The 18,691-nt window shown below is 42.4% G+C and overlaps 1 protein-coding gene across 2 annotated transcripts in view; it reads left to right on the top strand.

The window, feature by feature from the left end:
- The window catches only part of HS3ST1 (heparan sulfate-glucosamine 3-sulfotransferase 1), a 29,979-nt gene extending 11,427 nt beyond the window's left edge, over positions 1 to 18,552 (top strand). For both annotated transcript variants that reach the window (XM_080923692.1, XM_080923693.1), the window contains exon 2: positions 17,088 to 18,552. In XM_080923692.1, coding sequence (XP_080779818.1) covers positions 17,194 to 18,129 — 936 coding nt within the window. In that variant the 5' untranslated portion in view covers positions 17,088 to 17,193 and the 3' untranslated portion in view covers positions 18,130 to 18,552. The remainder of the gene's footprint in view (positions 1 to 17,087) is intronic.
- The last annotated feature ends 139 nt before the right edge of the window (positions 18,553 to 18,691 follow it).

Raw genomic sequence — 18,691 nt, forward strand, 5'->3', positions numbered from 1 at the left:
GCATCTTATCTTTTAAGCAGGAAGAAAAATCTCAAAACCCTTTAGATTTCTCCAATAGTTCCTAACGATCAAAAATTAGCCCAAAGGTAAATAGGTAGAGGTGTGTGTATGAGAGTGTGTATGTGTGTGAGAGTGTGAGTGTGTGTGTGTGTGTGTGTGTGTACAGATACAATAGGAAACCGAGGCACAGAAGCATTGAAAACAATGAAAGCAGAAAATTAATTGACAAAAGAAAGCTCAAATCGATCTCTGTTACTTTGAGCAACTATTATAGCTGTGTTTGTACAGGGCAGGCAGTGATTGATCAGGCTGAACTTCATAACTTCTTTGTTATTGCTATCTTCAGCTAAAATACAGATCTTTTATCTGTCTGCTTTTTTCTCTTTCCCTCCTCTGGCTCTCTAATATTTGCAACCATCTGCAGTCTGCAATATTTCTCTTTGTAAGTCTTTCCTGATGCCCTGGACAATCTTTACAAAACTCATAGATAAACAGAAACTCCCCTGTCCCCCAGTGCAGTGGGGAATCCCAGGGATTGTGGCATTGAACTCTTAGGCACGGATGTGATTTCATCCCATAGCATAAGGTTTAGGTGTAGATGTTACCTTGGGCAAGTAAATCATTTTTCTCTTCCTTGGGTATTCACTTATACAATTATTTCTGTTCATTTATTTAATATTACATCTATCTCAGGAACTGAAATTACAGAGTGAGGGGGATTTGCCAAAAGAGACTCCCCAAAGCACATCAGACTATTGTTGGTACATAATATCTACTGAATGAAAACACCAGAGACCCTGCCACCCTCCTTTTCAGTCTCCAAGATTAAGTGCAATGATGCATTTAATGGTGATTTTAATGACAGTCCATTTAATTAGTTGAAGCATTTAATGCATATAGTAGGTGTGTGAATGCTCTCTTTGCTTGTTCTGTTTTGCCTTTAAAAAGTGAAAGTACTAATGAGCTTCCAAGTTGGACAGCTGGTAAGTCCACTGAAATCCCTCCCCACCTTATTCCCTGTAATCTAATAAGGGGGGCCCTGTGATTTCCCTCACACAGATCAGAGGCATAGGTATCACCACACCTGGAGCACACTACCTTCTGTTCTAGAGCCTCGGTGCCTTTCTGTCTTCAGCTTTACCCTGGGTCATTCTTACATTCTTTCTGATGCATCCTTATCCCATGGCAAGTCATGTCCTGTGTGCAGACCAGCACAGATCTCTTTTCCGGGCACATGATGGTTCTATGCTTTGTTTCTCAGGTGTCGAGGGCCTGTGAGTTTAGGAACCGTCTCCTGTTTTTAACATTGGGGTGTGTTTGCTGTCCCTTCAGGCTGGTGACCTGCTCTGTTTGAAACAGTGGCTTCTGATCTCTTTCAGGATCCCTGAAAGGTGTAGGTGTGCAGGGGCCTGTCAAAGGCCTCCGGGAAGCAAGCAAGCAACTCAAGGAGGAAATATTGAAAAATAGGACTTTACCTAAGGCTCAAGCAGCTTGAATAAGCATAACACATCTCCTGTACTGGGGAAGCCCTACTCTTCCAGGGGGTATGGTTATGATCACTGTTGACTTGACTATGTCCCTGAGGACTTGGGTCTCAGACAGCAGGACAACTAATTCTGCCTATTGCTTGATGCCTTACCCTAAGTTCAAGTGCAGCAGTACAATAGAGAATAAAATGTATGTAGATGGATTTGCTGAGCAAGATTCAAGGGTAGGATGTGGTCCTTGTAGTTGGGAAGTGAAAGTACCATTATTATAAATTCAAAGTACATGTATTATAAATAGAAACATCAGTTCTGAGGGCGAGCCCATGTGTGAGTTCACACTTCTTGAGTTCAGATGCACAGCTGCACTTTGTCGCCTAAGGAAGTGAATGCAATGTGCAGATGGTCCTTCTGTAGTTGGGGTCATTGCTCTTGGTTCTCGGTCTTTGTCTGAGCTCTCTCTCCAGAGCCTTTGTGTGAGAGAGTTTTCCCAGGGCTCAAGGCTCCTGCTTCCCAGACACCATTAGTTTAAAGTCTTGCAAGTTGAGTCTGCTCCCACTGTTACCCATCCTCAGTCTCAACTTTATCTCACACATCCCAAGTAAAAGTCGGGAAGAGCCATGGATTGACGTCAGGTCACATGGTAGGGATTTGGTTGCATGGCCCACTAGGGTTGGGCCTAGCTGGCTTAGACAGACTAGTGTGTCAGATTATTATCACTAGCTCTCTTTCCTTACCTGGATAGTTTTTAAGGTCCTTCATAAAGACCAAACTAAAAACCTTTGTGTCCTGTAGTCTTTCCTTTTTTCTTTCTGTTAGTATTTTTGGATTGTAGGAGAACCTTTTCTCTGAAAATTGTTAGGGTTTGGAATGTTGCAATTTCCTATCATTCTTAGGACAGTTATTTAAAAAGACAAATACAGTTCTTTTAAATCCCAAATTATCATTATCATTTTTGAGCAGGTTATGACAGAGTATATATGTCATCACACTCCTGTTTACTGTAAGTCTTCCTTGTATCAGAAAAGTTAGACTAAATTTCATAGTAGGGCATTTAATTCAAATATTGACTCAAGTAGGACAAAGGAGTTCCCTTTCCCCCTTTGGAAATGAAAACCTGAGACCCTGAAAGAAGAGTACAGCCCCTAAGGAGACAGACCTGAGGCAGGATTTAAATGTGAGGAATCTCAAGCACATTATTTTCTATACCCATCTTCTTATCCCTGTGCTGTAGCCCGGACTTTACTTAAACATTGTCCCAGAAGCACACTGCAAGCTTCCTTCAGTCCCTCAATTCATATGAACTCCAGTCTACTGCCTGTCATTATGGGAGTCTCTCTGCTCTCAGTTTCCTCGCACAGTAGGCCCTTGGGGAGAGACATTCAAATGCAACCTGCCCATAACAGCACACTCCAGTTCTACCTTATTTCATTCTTGTAATGACTAAACATCTTTTCATAGAGTGGTCTTTAGTCTATTTTATCTACTGCATACCAGATCCTTAGTTCAATTAATATTCATTGAGTAAGTGTTAGCTGTGATCCAAACACAGTCGATTTCTCTATTAATTGTTATTTCTCTATTAAAAATACTTCTACTCCTCCACCTGTCTTCATGAAGAACATCTTAGCAGCTTAGAAATTCGCTGTGTATTTGCTGCATTTCACCTAACCTTCCTTTTAGGCTGATAATGGGTGAATTCAACAGGAATAGTCCTGTTAGGAATGTGAGGTAATTACCATGACCCGAGAGGGTGTGTCTTAATTTTCTGAATGTTTCTCTTTTAAGATATGCATTAAGTAGTTAGACTCTCTGTCCTAATTACTTCCCTGTTCAAATGAGGTCTAGAATATCCCTGAGTCTTGAACAAGGTCACAAAGAACTCAGAGCACAAAGCTGAACTGGGCCCCAGCTTCTTACAGTAGCTTGACACGAATTCATTTCTGGGCACCGGCCCTTTCAAGCAAAGGAGACTTTGTAGGGCCTGATGTATGTGCCTGAGATTATCTAGGTTAGTTACTTAGACCACCTGAATAGAGCCTTTATCTGCTACAATGGAAGGCAGAAGTCAGAGAGTGACAATGGCTGACATTTCGTGAGCGTTTTCTCTCTGCCGGTTTGCCTCTTTAGCCCTCTCTTTACTAACACTTCTTTGGTTTTTAGACAATCCTACAAAGTCTGTACTGTCACAATCTTCACATCTCAGATAAGACAACAAGGCACACAGATCACAGGAGAAGGTCTGTGGAGCTGGGGTTCAAAGCCAAACTCTTAACTCCCCAAACCTTCCCTTTGTGAGCTCGGGGATTCATCTAGCTGATACTAGAAAGTTTCCTGTTGATGCCAAGAGATCTAAATGCTTTATCTAAGTAAAAATAAATAATACTGTAAAGATGCAGGGCACAAGTCAATCATTTTGTGTTCACATCCTGAATAAAAAGACAAGATGAGAATCCCGATGGCCTTTCTTGACAGGTGCCATCTGATTTGATCAGAAGATAGTGAAATTATAGGAAAAAATAATAAAAGACCTCCAAAAGAGTCATGTCAAGGGCAGCATATATGGATAGATGACATAGCTTTTAGATGAGCAAGATAACAAAACAGGTGTCCCTTGTTTATAATAGAATCATTATGGATAAATTGAAGTTCTAGTCAGAGAAAATTGAAGCACTAATTAATTTTGTAGCACCCAGGCTGATGATCATAACAAAGGCATGTTGAACCTAAATGGCATTTAAATGTTTTGGTTTGTTTTGGCTTTGTTTTTTAAGTATAATTTCTCATGGCTTGCTTGTATTTGTGTGTGTGTGTGTGTGTGTGTGTGTGTGTGTGTGTGTGTGTGGCAGGGGAGGGCATTAAGTGTCCCATATTTATTCAGAAAAAGATATGTTCACTATGAAGTCAGTGTCTGCTGTGGTGCCAGGCCTCACTTAGTTTTATTCCAGTTTTACTCATGGGCATGAATGCATACTAAAATCCGTGTCTCTGTCTGTCTCTGTTTGTCTGTCTCTGTCTCTGTCTCTCTCTGTGTGTGTGTGTGTGTCTGTGTGTGTGTGTGTGCTTGTCTGTCTATGTCTATTTTTATGTGTGTGCATCTGTGTCTGTAATAAATATGCATATGATGTCTCTCCATGTTTGAATCTACATCTACACTATGCATGTACATGATGTCTCTGTATGTGCACCTTTGTCTACGATATGAATGTATGTAATTCTGTGTGTGTGTGTGTGTGTGTGTGTGTGTGTGTGTGTGTGTGTAGAGTTCACACATGCCACCATATGCATGTTGAAGTCACAGCGCCACATAAAGGTGTAGAACCTCACCTTCCACCTTGTGTGAGACAGGCTATCTCTGTTATTTTGTTGTTGTTGTTGTTGATAGTTGTGGTACCTGGTCAGCTGGCCTTTGAGCTTCTGGGAAGTCTCCTGTCTCTCCCTCCTATGTCACTGTCGGAGTACTAGCATGCATGTTACCACACTAAATGTCTCATGGGTTCTGAGGATTCAAAGTCAGGTCCACTTGCTTGCCAAGTGCTTCATGCACAATGCAAGGCCTCCAGCCTGTGGTTGGGTTGTGTCTTTGGCACTGTTCTTTCTCTGGTTTATTTCTGGTGCTTGGCAGTACAGATAGGTTGTGCTGTTAACATAGGACTTTTCAGCTTTACTATGGTGAGAATGCAATGTGCATTCAACAGAAATTATATTTTAGTTTTAGATTTGGAGTAGCTCCTGATCCAACAATGCTTGGCATCATTCTCTCTTGGGGTGATGCTCTTGGTGCACCTTCAAGTCAGATGATGTCACTAGGAAAACCACAAATATACTGGTGCCCCTAGGCTGTACATGTTAAATGCTTTTTTGATTTGCAAGGATAAGTCAGGAAACGATGAAACGTGTATACAAAAGGCTGCTTTCAGTTTATTTTATGGTTCTGAAACAGGATCTCACTACGAAGCCCAGTCCTTCTGCCTTTGCTTCCTGAGCATTAGGATTTTGGGTGTATCACCATGCCTGGCCAAAATACTTGTTTTTATATGTCCGTGACAAATCAAGCACCCATGTTTACCAAAACTCTGAGCAGCAATTTCCAAGAATGTTCAACAGTTTTCCCCAAGTGGGAATCTATTTGATGAAGCGGCCTTGCAGGAATTCAAACTCAGAACACTGCTGTGTTTGTTCTCCTACTGGGGACACCATGGGGACACACGCTCCTGAGAGCTCATCTCTGTTAACTCTCACCAACAGCATGTGAGCCCCACAGCAAGTTCCGACGTTAGAGGTTACACACACCCCTGTTTTCCGCTTCACACAGCCTAGAATGAATGCCTGGTTGAGGATTCTGTAGAGCAAGCCCTATGTCTCTCACAGGATTGTGCCCACACATCACTTGTCCTATGGTCTCCTTCTAGGCATCCCCTGCTTCTTTCCAATTCTCTTCTATCTGAGCCTCTTATTTGCATGGTCGTTTATTTGCATGGCTGTCTTCATGTCCACTCAGAAACTCTGTTCTTAGTTCCTTTATGAGTGCCTTCTACTTTAGAGGGAGCTCTTTAAAGACCATGAGTGAATTGTTTACATAGATCTTCAATTTCATGCAAGTTCAGAAGCCTCACATAAGCTCCTGTGTAACCTTAGGCATCAGAACGTACAGGTTTTATGTACTCACCATTTTATTTTTCCTTACTTTGTCCTTATTTGACAAGAGATATTCATTCACTAATTAATAAGACACAATATTTCTCACATAAATATTCATAGTCGTATCTGTAAAACCCTGAGTGTTTAGAGCATTCCAGTCCCTGGACTTTAAGGACATCTGCCAGAGTTGTCATCAGCTACCTCTGTAGATGGACCACGTGCACAGCTTGTTCGCCACAGGCCCTAACAATCAACTGACTTCCTGTGTGATGTCATCTGCCTTGATCCAGTAGATAGTTCTGTGCTGATGCAGTGGAAGGGCTTCCAGCAAAAAGCTTAGTTCTGCTGCTGTGTCCCTGAGGACTGGGTGCTGTTGAGGCTGCTCGAAGCAGTATCTAGAGATACAATGCTTATTCATTGTTCACTATCCTGGAGGACGAGATCTCAAGATTGGGTGTTGAGAACTCAGCTCGTTATATGGCTTGGTTCCTTGTCTTTGGGCAGCTTCCCTCTTCCTTGTCTTCACACATGTTGTTGACCTAAGAACTCTCTCCCATTCCTTCCCTTTGGAAGGACACCTGTCCTTTGAGATTGGGACCCGGCTGTATGACCTTACCTAAACCAAACTGCTTCTACAAGATTCTTACCTTCAACTACAATCATATTGGAGTACCAGTGCTTCCCAGTATAAATACTGACAAGACATCCCTTTTAAAGCTGGCCTAAGAAAAAAGACTTTGCTTTGCAGTGCATGTATTTGTTTACAATTGCAGAGTGTTCTAGTCTCCCTTGCCCAGCACAGATTCAAAGGGATTTGTGTTCATAGGCATTTGTTTGTATTATTTCTAGGGGTTTTGTGTTCATAGGCATTGGTTGAGGGCGACATGCTACCCTACTCTGTGTAGCATCTCTGTGCATGACTTCGGGCTTCTGGCTCTGTCTGTCTCAGTTTCTCTTTCTGTGAGTAGGTACCACAAGACAGGCAGAGATGTTGGTACATGGATTTTTAGGCCTAGCGTACCCCTTGTATCTTGGCACTTCTGGGGAAATAAATAGAACCCGGGAGTGTTTGCCACATGTAGCATGAGGAAACACCCTCTGCCCTATCCTTCAGCTAAGAAAACACCTGTCAGAGGTTGGGTCACGTCTGGGGCACTGTTGCTGCAGCACCTAGCTCCAGCTTCTGCTGGTGAGGATCTAATTCCACTAAGCTGCATGGTAACAGGAGAGGCTCTGTCCTCTCTCCTGTCACATGGCTCTGCCGTGTGCTGCCTCTGCCGCTGTGTTTCTGTGTCTAATGAAGGATTTATTTAGGTCATTGCTGCCTTCTGTGCCCAACATGAAGCACGTTGAGAAGGAACTCTGTCTCCCTCCCTTCTCTGGAGCTGCTAGCATCTGCTGTTCCACTTTGGTTGGGGGTGGCCGCGGGTGTCTTAGAAAGACCCTATTCTGTGCTGTCCTCAAACAGAGAGCCTAATCCTGTCTGTGTGTCACTTTCTTCCTTGAGCTTCTGTCTGGTTGAATCACTGCAGTAGTTTGGCTCACGAACAAATGCATTTGACTAATTATCATCCCCTAGATCCTATTTATACCAGGAAGCATTTCGAGGGATAAAATTAGATACCATGATTTGAAGGCTTGCCACATGAACAGTGTCCTAACCGCCCCATACATACTATTTTACTTAATCCTTACAATAAAAATATAGGGTTGATGCTCTTGCGAGTTTCAGAGCTTTCCTGCAGGTTTTAAATCAGAGAGCTGAGGGAGGAACCTAAGCCTTGGCTGAAAATCCTCTTGTTAATTCCAACTTTTTGTTATCTATCATCTTTCTGGAATAACTCCACCTCTGTGGCCAGACTGATCTCTCTCTCTTTCTCTCTCTTTGTTGCATCCAAGGATTATTGTTAATCCTGGGTTTAAAAACAAGCTATGTCCACCCCTGTGAGAAACAAACAGAGAAAACAAAAGACCATCCCCTCCCCAGGCCACAGCGCTGAGAATTGTAGTGGGCATCAAGATTAGGCCTGTTCCATGGACTACTCAATGTCTCCTAGAACATAAGAACACAAAAATTCACATGGCAATCTATACATTGGTAAGACTTTTAGCTCTCTAAAAGGGATTACTCACCGTTAATAGTTCAAGAAACTAAAAATCTACCAAGCCTCCATTTATCTACCTTTCTTCTAATTCAGCTCCCTACCTCCTTTCCTCTTCCCCTATCTACCTGCCTTCCTATCTACCTTGTATTTGGAGAATGGAATCTACACTTCATATGTGCTAAGGAAGTATCCTACAAATGAGATACACCACATCACCTAGCCAACATTTTTTATATGTATCTGTATCAGTAAGTTCTAATGTATTTTTTATTAGTTACTCACTAGCTATATCATGCAGAAATTAAAGTCTTTGAATAAAAAAAAAAAGAACACAAAAATTCACACCTCTCTTAGAACTTTTAGAGTACCCTTTTCCTCTTTAACTAGACCCGGGAAGATTGGCATGTCCTCTCTGACGTGGACAGCTGCAGTACTTCCGGTAGAGTGTGATGTGCTACAGACTGTGTTCAGCTGCTGGAGGAAAAACTGAAGACAAACAGCTTCCCAGGGTCCTCACATTCTAATCTTGTTCCTGGAGGGGAGGATGCTGTTGTGTTGCTTGACATCTAGCTACCCTGTGGCAGGAGATGTGGTTCTGCAAGGCCAGCATGATGCCTTCCAGTTCTTGCCCCCACCCCTGAACTCCCATCCTCATCTCGGATCCTCTCCGGCAGTGTTCATTATCCAGGTAACCTTTTGTGGACTTGGAACCTTCCCGAATTACGGAGGACTCCAGAGAACTCAGAGAGCTCAGAGGAACTGCATTCCACAAGCATGAATCACTTTGAAGAGAACTTGGGCCCACTTTTACTTTGTTTAGCTCAGACAGCAAATGTGCTCCAAGAACACTTATTAACATTATGTGAGCCATCCTTCGGTCCTTCCTACCCTGAACCCTTCCCACTTTATCCTACTTCCCAGCAATTATCATAACTCCAAACAAAACCGAATGTCAGCATTAGCTGAGGACTGTCATGTAGAGGCAATTTCAAGAAAATAAATATTTATGGAGGTCTTGAAATACCCATGTCCTTTCACAGACTGACAGGCACAGACTGAATCTGTTTCCTATTCCTCGCCTTCCAAGATGCCCTGCCAAGTATAGAAATTTGACACCGTGGCAACAGATTCTTAAACCATTGTGCGGAAGAAAGTGAAGGCATTTTTGACTTTTCAGGATGAACAAATAACCTGATGCTTTCAATTGCCCAGTTTAGTTGCATAAAAATAAAATGACAGTCCTGTTGTTCAAACTGTCTCTAGTCAGGTTTCAGTACATTCCAGAAAATGAAATCACTCATCACCCTGGGAGACTTGGAAGGAGCAGGTTTTGCACAGCAGTCGATTAGAGCCGATGCCTTCTGCCACCTTCTCTGGCTTTTGCAGGAGTTTGTGCCTCTGCCCAGAGTGTGCTTGTACTATCCACAGAGAAGCTTCCCTTCCAAGATGGGAAAAGGCAAAGCAAGAGCCTTGGAGAAGGACCCTGCAGGTTAATTTAGATGCTTCCTTGTTCTGCAACCTTGAGATAGCTGTTTAACCTTAATAACTTCCTCCCATAACTGCCAAAGGCAAAAGCAGGACACTAATGTTTGTTAAAAGCCTACTGTGTGCTAGACACTCACTGTGTTGCATAATTAACATACCTAATGGTAATTGCCCACATATTCAGTAGGTTTAGGCCCATTTTGTAGAATTTGTATAGGAATGGCTCTGAGGTTTAGGCAACTCCCTGAAGCTCTCCAGGTCCTGTGTGTCATGGGACATGAGAATTCTGGCCTTTCATTAGTTCTTCTACATTTACCTGCCTTTGGCATGTGTGTGTGTGTGTGTGTGTGTGTGTGTGTGTGTGTGTGTGTGTGTGTGAATGTCTGGCTTCTTAGATGTGTTCTCCTTACTGTGTCTGCCATACCTCAGGAAACGTTTGCAGCCATTCCCTGCCAACTGGTTCTTTCACATGGTAATCTTAGTACTGCTGTCTCCAGGTCCCACTCTCCTGCTGTAACATCTGACATCTGTGGTCCCATATGACTTCCTGGAAAACAGGGGGGTGATACACTGAATACCCAAATATACATACCTGGGATTACTTCCTGCAAGAGTTCCCATTGAATTTGTCTAATTGTCAGAGCTTTTAGTCTCCACTCTTCTCTAACACCCTTTCAGTGCTTAAAAATATTAAATAAAATGAAAACAACCACGCTCGATGGTGGATGGTTCTAGAGAAGACCTTTGCTCTCGTGCGCACTGTCTTCTGCACACAGTGACTACTTAGCAAATAACATCTTCCTTTCCAGCTCTTCTGTTAAATCAAAGCCTTTTCCCCTAGAGGAGATGCATGCTTGAGTTAGTTGTATGCTCACATTAGGTGGCAGGACTGTGAAGGTATCTTGAAGACAGATTCACGAGGATGTCGCTGTCTCATGAAATATTCTGCTTATGTCCTCTGATAGGGATATGTTTGTTCTACGGGTGAGAATACAAGGCTATATTGGGGTTAATTATATTTGGAATCTGAGTCAGATTGTGAATTATGTAATAGGAAGACTTAAGAAAAAAATTAAAATATTTTTGAAGGGCTATTTCTTAGCTACCCCTCCTTTTTAATTAAGACGTTTTCTAAACTCCTAGGTGAGCTTGTCCATTATAAAGCGCCCTCCCCCACTTCAACATCTGGCTTCTTCTTGACTCTCTAGGAATAGGAGAGACATTGTGATTTGGCAATCTTTCCAATGAATAGGCTGTTATGTTTTGCTTTTTGCTAAATTAAAATCTGTTCCCTGTAACTTATACTCATTGGCCCTACAGACCCCTGCAGTTGACAAGTTCGTAGAGAGAATAAGTCTCTGCCCCCTATAGTGAGCCAGGAATAATGCCATTCTCTGGAGTGATCATAAGAGGAAGACTAGTCACTACCAAGAGACTCAGTGGTGTGTAGGACTAGGTACAGGGGTGATGGGAAGATGTGATTTGGCCCAATGAATGGGGCCTTTACAATTGGATGATTTAAAAACCATTGAGGCAAAGTTTATATGTGAAATAAGATCTGAATAACAAGAAAGACACCACTTCCCAAAGCCTGGCCAACCACATTCTGGAAACAGGGATCTATAAATGCCTAGTCCAAAGCTAGGGAGAACGTGGTGACGTATGAGGATGGGGAAGCTAGTGTGGCAGAGAAGAAAACTGAAGCCCAAGGGGTAAACAGGTCCCAAACTAAGGGTGTCCCCAGCCTGAGATATTTGGACTGAATTCAATACAATGAAGACCACCCTCTGGGAGAGCCTGTGGATTATTGGTTTTCCATACTTGCTATTCAGTATTGTCATGGAGTGGGTACAGAGAGGTGGGCAGGGGAGGGAAAGGAAACCTGAAGGCTTCCATTCTTCCTTTGTCACCCCAGAACACAGAAAATAGTCTCTGATTAAAGGAGTAGACTGGAGAATGACTTTTCCCTTGGACTTAATAGTCCATCTATAAAATATGAGATTTAATTTTGTCAGCCTAGCTAGTCTGAGTCTTAATAATCCTTCATTTGGGGTATAGCTACACAACAGGACTTCAACCCCAAAGACCTGTTAGATACATACGTTTTGGTTAAGGATCGAGCCAAGGGGGTGTAGATATGGCTTTCTGATTAAGAGCACTTCTCTGCTGATCTTCCTGAGGACCCAGGTTTGATTCCCAGCAGCCGCACTGACCTCAGACACTGAGAAATGAGATTCACTAGGCTCTGGGTTTCCCTGCTCAGACTCCACTTGGGTGCTGGCTCTGCTCAGCTCTGACAAGCCTCGGAAGGCTTTGAGCCCAGCTTTCCCATAGCAATGCTGTCCTGAGAGCTCAAGACTGCAGCGTGCCATGTGTGAAGCTGCCGGCTCAGAGCCTGGTGCCAACAGAAGCTGGAGCTGCTGTCAATGTATTTGCCAGGGTGCCTGGCCTCAGCTCCAGGTGCTCGGAATAATCTGTGTCTGTGCCCTTGACAGCTCCAAGCTTTCAGATCGCCCTCTGTGTTCAAGGTCGCCTGGTTCACTTCCTGTGGGAGAATAATGAAGTTATCAACAGAAGGAATATGAATGCATTTTTGTCACCTGCAAGTTCAGGCTTGCCTTCTTCCTCCTTTTCCTGTGCAGAGGTTTCTCTGTGAATTGGGAGGAGAGCTCTCTATGAAGGTGTCAACTGAAGAATTACAGCTTCCTCTGCCCTCTGTCCTTACCCACCTCACTTGCCCCAGGCTACACAGGGCCAGGGAGTGGACTGCTATTGTCAGAAAGACCACACAGGCAAATCAAGACTTAATGTAAAATACAAGAAAAATTGCTCATTAATTTTATATTATGTTTTTTTTTTCTGGAACAATGACTTTTTGTATACATTGAGTCATATAAAATTGGATTTCTCTCATAGGGCTTCCAAGAAAATTTAAAGCACAAATGTGACTCACTTCTCTTAGGTAAATCTCTCTGGCACACACTTCTTCAAGTTCCAAAGGAATCATTTGCAGAATACTCTTATTTCACAGATGATCAGATTGAAGCAAAAAGTCAAAGTCAGTTCATTTAAACTCAAAACCAGAGGAAGCACACCTCACCTGGCACACGGTCTGCACGGGCTCTTTTGTCCACCTCCTGCCTAAAACCAATAAATGGCTTTAGTGCAGTGCTCAGTGTGCTATGTACTTTTGACGTCTGGAATGGGGACCTGAGGCATTGTAGCTGAGAGTATTGCATTAGGCCTTTCTTTGTGAAAGACCCACCCCATCCCTAGCATTGCTGTGTATCAAGATCACCTGCTGGGAAGAGTCATAACAGCACTCGGGTCATGTGACTGGAACTCACTGGCCACAAGTTGCAGACCCAAAGTTTCAATGTGGCCATTTCGAAGCCATTCCAGGGTCTCCTCATGTGTGAAGTACAAGGCAAAGACAAGAGAATTCTCTTCCTCGTTGTCGGAAAACCCATTGTCAAGGTCAGGAAAGCCAGAGACTGTTTTCAAGTTCACGTGAACTTGCAGATGTTTTCCCTATGAGTAAAAGATCAAATAACTCTGATTGTGCCAATTGGAGCTTGAGTTATCAAGACACAAGAAACATAAGATTATTGTGTTCATATGTGTTCTATATATGAGTTACTATGTTATTACATATATTCTGTACATTTACACAGGTAATACACACATATATATAGGTATACATTTTAAATCTACATGACATTGTATAGCTTATCTACCTATAAATATATGCACTCTATATGTGTGCATGCATGTATGCATGCATATACATACATGATTTTAAGTGTGTATGTACATACATGTGCATATATATACATGATGTTATATCTATGTACATATGTATACATAAATGATAACTTCTGTTCTATGTTATATTTTTTGCTTGAAATAGTTTTCAAAAAAATGAGATAAAAATCCTATGCAGTATATCTATAGCTTTCTATTTTGAAATGTTTCTCATTCTTCTTATGTAATGTATATTTTGTATTTTGTCATATATACATAATATATATTATATATGTACATATATGTATGTATATATACACATTTTGTGTGTGTGTGTGCATGCATGTGTGTGTGCATGCATGTGTAGGGCTAGGCAGCTTTATCTGTATAACATAAATATCCTTATAATGCAAAATATCTAGACATAAATAAATGTATTAGAAAAAAAGAAATAAGGAGTTTTTGAATGCCTAACTGTTCCATTTTAAATTTTTATTTTTTTATATTATATAATTACATCATTTTTTCTTTGTATTCCCCCCCCAAAAAAACACTCCATATACACCACTTTGCTGTCTTTCAAACTTATGGTCTCTTTTTCCATTAATTGTTATTGCATGCATATGTGTATAGTATATATACATGTAAATATAGAATTATATCTACTATATATTTATATTTATATATCCATCTGTTCAGTGTGTATGTTGCTTGTTTGTTTTCAGGGATGATCATTTGGTACCGAATAAACAACTGGACTATCTTTCTTTCCCTTAGCATTTCAGACAAACAATACTTAGTATCTTCTCTGCTGTTTGCTGGTAATTCCCTGTTAGGAAGTGTCTCAGGTGTATTCTGTGGTGACCAATTTGCTTCAGAATAAAGCAGAGCAGCCAGATAATGCAGACTGCAGTTGTAGCTGTAGGTTGGTCATATACATGTTGAATCCTGTGAATTGTCAGTTGTTCCTGGGTCCTGAGTGCAAAAGCAGAACTCTAAGAAAGTGACAGTTGTGCCCATCACACAGAGTGAGGCACTCTCGCATGTCAAAGTTAGTGTCACCTATGTCTGCTGTATGGTTCATTCTTTCCCCCATGACATTTCTGGGCACAATGCCCTCAAACATGTAATAAGCAGGAAATAATGGCTTTTTGGCTCCACCCACTTAAAAAGTGCAGATGGAAAAATATTTTTGGTGAAGCTTTCTGAATCCTCTCATTGAGAAAAGCAATCTTATCAGACTGAGTTCATCCCTATTCCAACCCAACCCAACCCACACTGCTTAGCCACACCCACCATGAACACCTCCCCCACAAGGGTGTCCTCTCTGACCTCAAGTCTTTCTTGCAGGGACCCATAGCTCATATATCAATTTTTCTTTGTGTTTGCCATTCTCTAAAGGCTTCTGTCTGGTTCTGTGCTCAAGACTTTTGCTTTGGTTTTATTTAATTTCATTTATTTTACTTGTTAATGCTTTGTGTATATGATTACTTTGTCTTCGTGTATGTATGCATGCAGACCACATGCGTGTCTGCTGACTACTGAGGTAAAAAAGGATTCAGATCCCCTGAAAGTTGGAATTATAGCAGATTGTGAGCCACCATGTTGGTGTTAGACGTGAAACTGGGTCCTCTGGAAGAGCAGCAAGTATGTTTACCAGCTGAGCTACCCTCCAGTTCAGTGGTCAGGTTTATAACATAGAATTTTTAAGTAACATAACCTTGAGTCTGGGGACCACAAATTTGGGAGCCCTGAATTTGCTCTTTGTCCATGCATTCTGGGAAAGTAAATGGTTAGCTTGACATGAAAAAGAGGCAACCCTCCAATCCCCTTGCTGAGACGTTTCCAGCCCTTAGTGAATGACCGAAGCAAGCCTGTGCCTCTAGGTCTTTGTGCGAGAATGATAAACCTGGCTCCTGTGTGTCTGTTCTTCAGAGAGGCTACCATGGCTTGTTATCTGTGTGAGTCCCTAGATCTAAGCTAACAGCCCATGTCTGTAAGGACTTTATCACAAAAGGGGATGCAGTTCAAAAAATGTGGAGGGATGAAGTGAGGATTTTGTAAATATAAAACAGGTCTCCTTTTAGAGCTTTTCATTTGGGCCCTGAGTTTTAGGATGAATTGTTTTTGTGCCCTTATATTTTAGGACCATCAGCTATGAATTGGTGATGGATGTAACCTTGATTCCCTGTGCCACACTGTGTGGCAGAGATGGCAAAGAACTCTGCCAGACCTCAGCCACTTTATAAGGAGTAAAGCTTTGTGCTCAATGAAGCTTTTTGCTCTTCTGACAATGTTGCCTTTTTAATCCCATTAGGCACACTTCAATATCTTCTTCTTTTAGGACGACTTTTTTTCAATGTTTTCAGGCAAATGGGTAAACAAATCTCCATACAATATCAGCCTAACATAAAACTCCAGCCTGTGTTTTACTGCTGCCTGCTGCCTGGAGTCAGTGGATACACATTTTCTGCTGCAGAATTCAACAAACCATCCCCCACACCCCGTGATGGAACCATAACCACTGGTTGCTGCCCATGAGCCAGGGTCATTGTCCTTTCTCATACCCAGACCTGTGACTGACCAGACCTGTTCTTATTGCAAGGGTATAGCTGCAGGTGTAATGTACTTGAAACAGAGATGGATTCAGAGTACTGTCACATCTGTCTGTATACATGAGCCCCACCCCACACTGAGAAACACAGTATCAATGCATGATGGGGCCTTAACCAGAGTCTGAAGCTGGAGAAAGCAATGGACTATTCGTTCATTCCTCCACATTGAATTATCCACCCCACTGGAATAGAAGCCCTTAGTGGGAAGCATGGGGCACAGAAACCAGCCTGCTTCCATGTGACTCGAGCCTCTGCCTGAGGCTGACTGCAGGGAGATATTTCTTAGATGTGTTCTGGGGTTGAAAGGCTGTTTCTAGTCCTTTTCTTTATACCAGGGATTGGCAAACTATGGTTAATTGGGAAAGCCCCCTTTTGTCCAACTACACATAATTTATTTTTAAAAATAACAATTAATATACAAGAGGCTTAGAAAGATGGCCCAGCAATTAAGAGCACATAATGCCTCTTGCAGAGGACCAGAATTCACTTCTAAACAGCTAGTACAGGAGGGCTCACAAATACCTCTAACTTTAGCTTAGAGGGAATCACAGGCTTCTTGCCTCTAATGCCACCTGCACTCATGAGTGAAATTTGCAAACACATACAAATGCATACACACACACACACACACACACACACACACACAAAATATTGAACAAAAATTTAAAATCTCGTGTAGTATTTAATATCATATGAGAATTATTTGACATTCAAATTTTTGTGTCCACAAAGTTTCATTGAAACGCAGCCACACCCCTGCCTCTTTCTATTGTCTGTGGCTGCTTCAGATCTAGAAGAGCACAGTTGGAGTTGGAGTTGCCATGGAAACTATATGTCCCAAAAGCCAAAAATATTTACTCTCTAGTTCTTTACAGAAAATGTCTTTATAGAATAGAGAGTTTGAGGGAGGTGAGGACAGTGCTCACAACTATAGGTGTTTGTTTGTTGGATTACTTCTATGTCTGCTTGGGGTTAAAAGTGTTTTGTTTTGTTGTTTTTTTTTTTCTCCCCAGTAATTGGAAACTGGAGACACTCATGTTCCAGTAAACAAGAGGGATCCTTGCTGCCACTTCATGATCCAGGGACGTGTGGCCCAGTGAAGTTCCTGAGCTGTACAGCATGACCTTGCTGCTCCTGGGTGCGGTGCTGCTGGTGGCACAGCCCCAGCTCGTGCCTTCCCACCCTGCTGCGTCTGGCCCGGGGATCAAACAGCAGGAACTTCTGAGGAAGGTGATTATTGTCCCGGAGGACACCGGAGAAGGTGCAGCAGCCAATGGTTCTACAAAGCAGCTGCCACAGACCATCATCATTGGGGTGCGCAAGGGTGGTACCCGAGCCCTGCTGGAGATGCTCAGTCTGCATCCTGATGTGGCCGCAGCTGAAAACGAGGTCCATTTCTTTGACTGGGAGGAACATTACAGTCAAGGCCTAGGCTGGTACCTTACCCAGATGCCCTTCTCCTCCCCGCACCAGCTCACGGTGGAGAAGACACCTGCCTACTTCACCTCGCCCAAAGTGCCTGAGAGAATCCACAGCATGAACCCCACCATCCGCCTGCTGCTCATCCTGAGGGACCCATCCGAGCGTGTGCTGTCCGACTACACCCAGGTGTTGTACAACCACCTTCAGAAGCACAAGCCCTATCCGCCCATCGAGGACCTCCTAATGCGGGACGGACGGCTCAACGTGGATTACAAGGCTCTCAACCGCAGCCTGTACCACGCACACATGCTCAACTGGCTGCGTTTTTTCCCACTGGGCCACATCCACATCGTGGATGGCGACCGCCTCATCAGAAACCCTTTCCCTGAGATCCAGAAGGTCGAAAGGTTCCTGAAGCTGTCTCCACAGATCAACGCCTCGAACTTCTACTTTAACAAAACCAAGGGCTTCTACTGCTTGCGGGACAGTGGCAAGGACCGCTGCTTACACGAGTCCAAAGGCCGGGCGCACCCCCAAGTGGATCCCAAACTACTTGATAAACTGCACGAATATTTTCATGAGCCAAATAAGAAATTTTTCAAACTCGTGGGCAGAACATTCGACTGGCATTAATTTGCCTTCTGTTAGGCTCGGAACTTTTCCTGTTGTAACTTCTGGTGTACATCTGAAAGGGGGAGGAAAAAACAATTTTAAAAAAGGCATTTAAGCTATAATTTATTTGTAAAACCCACAAATGACTCCTGTACAGTATTAGATTCACAGTTGCCATATATAGTAGTTATATTTTTCTACTTGTTAAACGGAGGGCGATTTGTATTGTTTTTCATGGTTGTTAACATTGTGTATATGTCTCTATAATATGAAGGAACTTAACTATTGCACTGGAAAAAATTAAGAGTTTTTTTTTTTTTTCTGGAGAAGACTTTTTTTTTTAAAATATAATTAACCTGCCTCCAATTCAAAATAGCTTTGTCTGCACCCTCCTTGTTAAATCTATAATCTTTTTCTGCTTAAAAAATTTATTGGTATTACGGACTTCTGCTCTCTTTTCTGAATTTGTTCTTTTAAGTTTTAATGTCTCACTGTGGTCATCAGATTTAGTTTCTACTTCCCCTTTGAATTTCCTCCTCACTGCGAGAAAGTGGCCGTTTTAGCCATGTTTGAGTCAGCCCGG

This window comes from Micromys minutus (assembly GCF_963924665.1).
Source record: "Micromys minutus genome assembly, chromosome: 1".
Classification (NCBI taxonomy): Eukaryota; Metazoa; Chordata; class Mammalia; order Rodentia; family Muridae; genus Micromys; species Micromys minutus.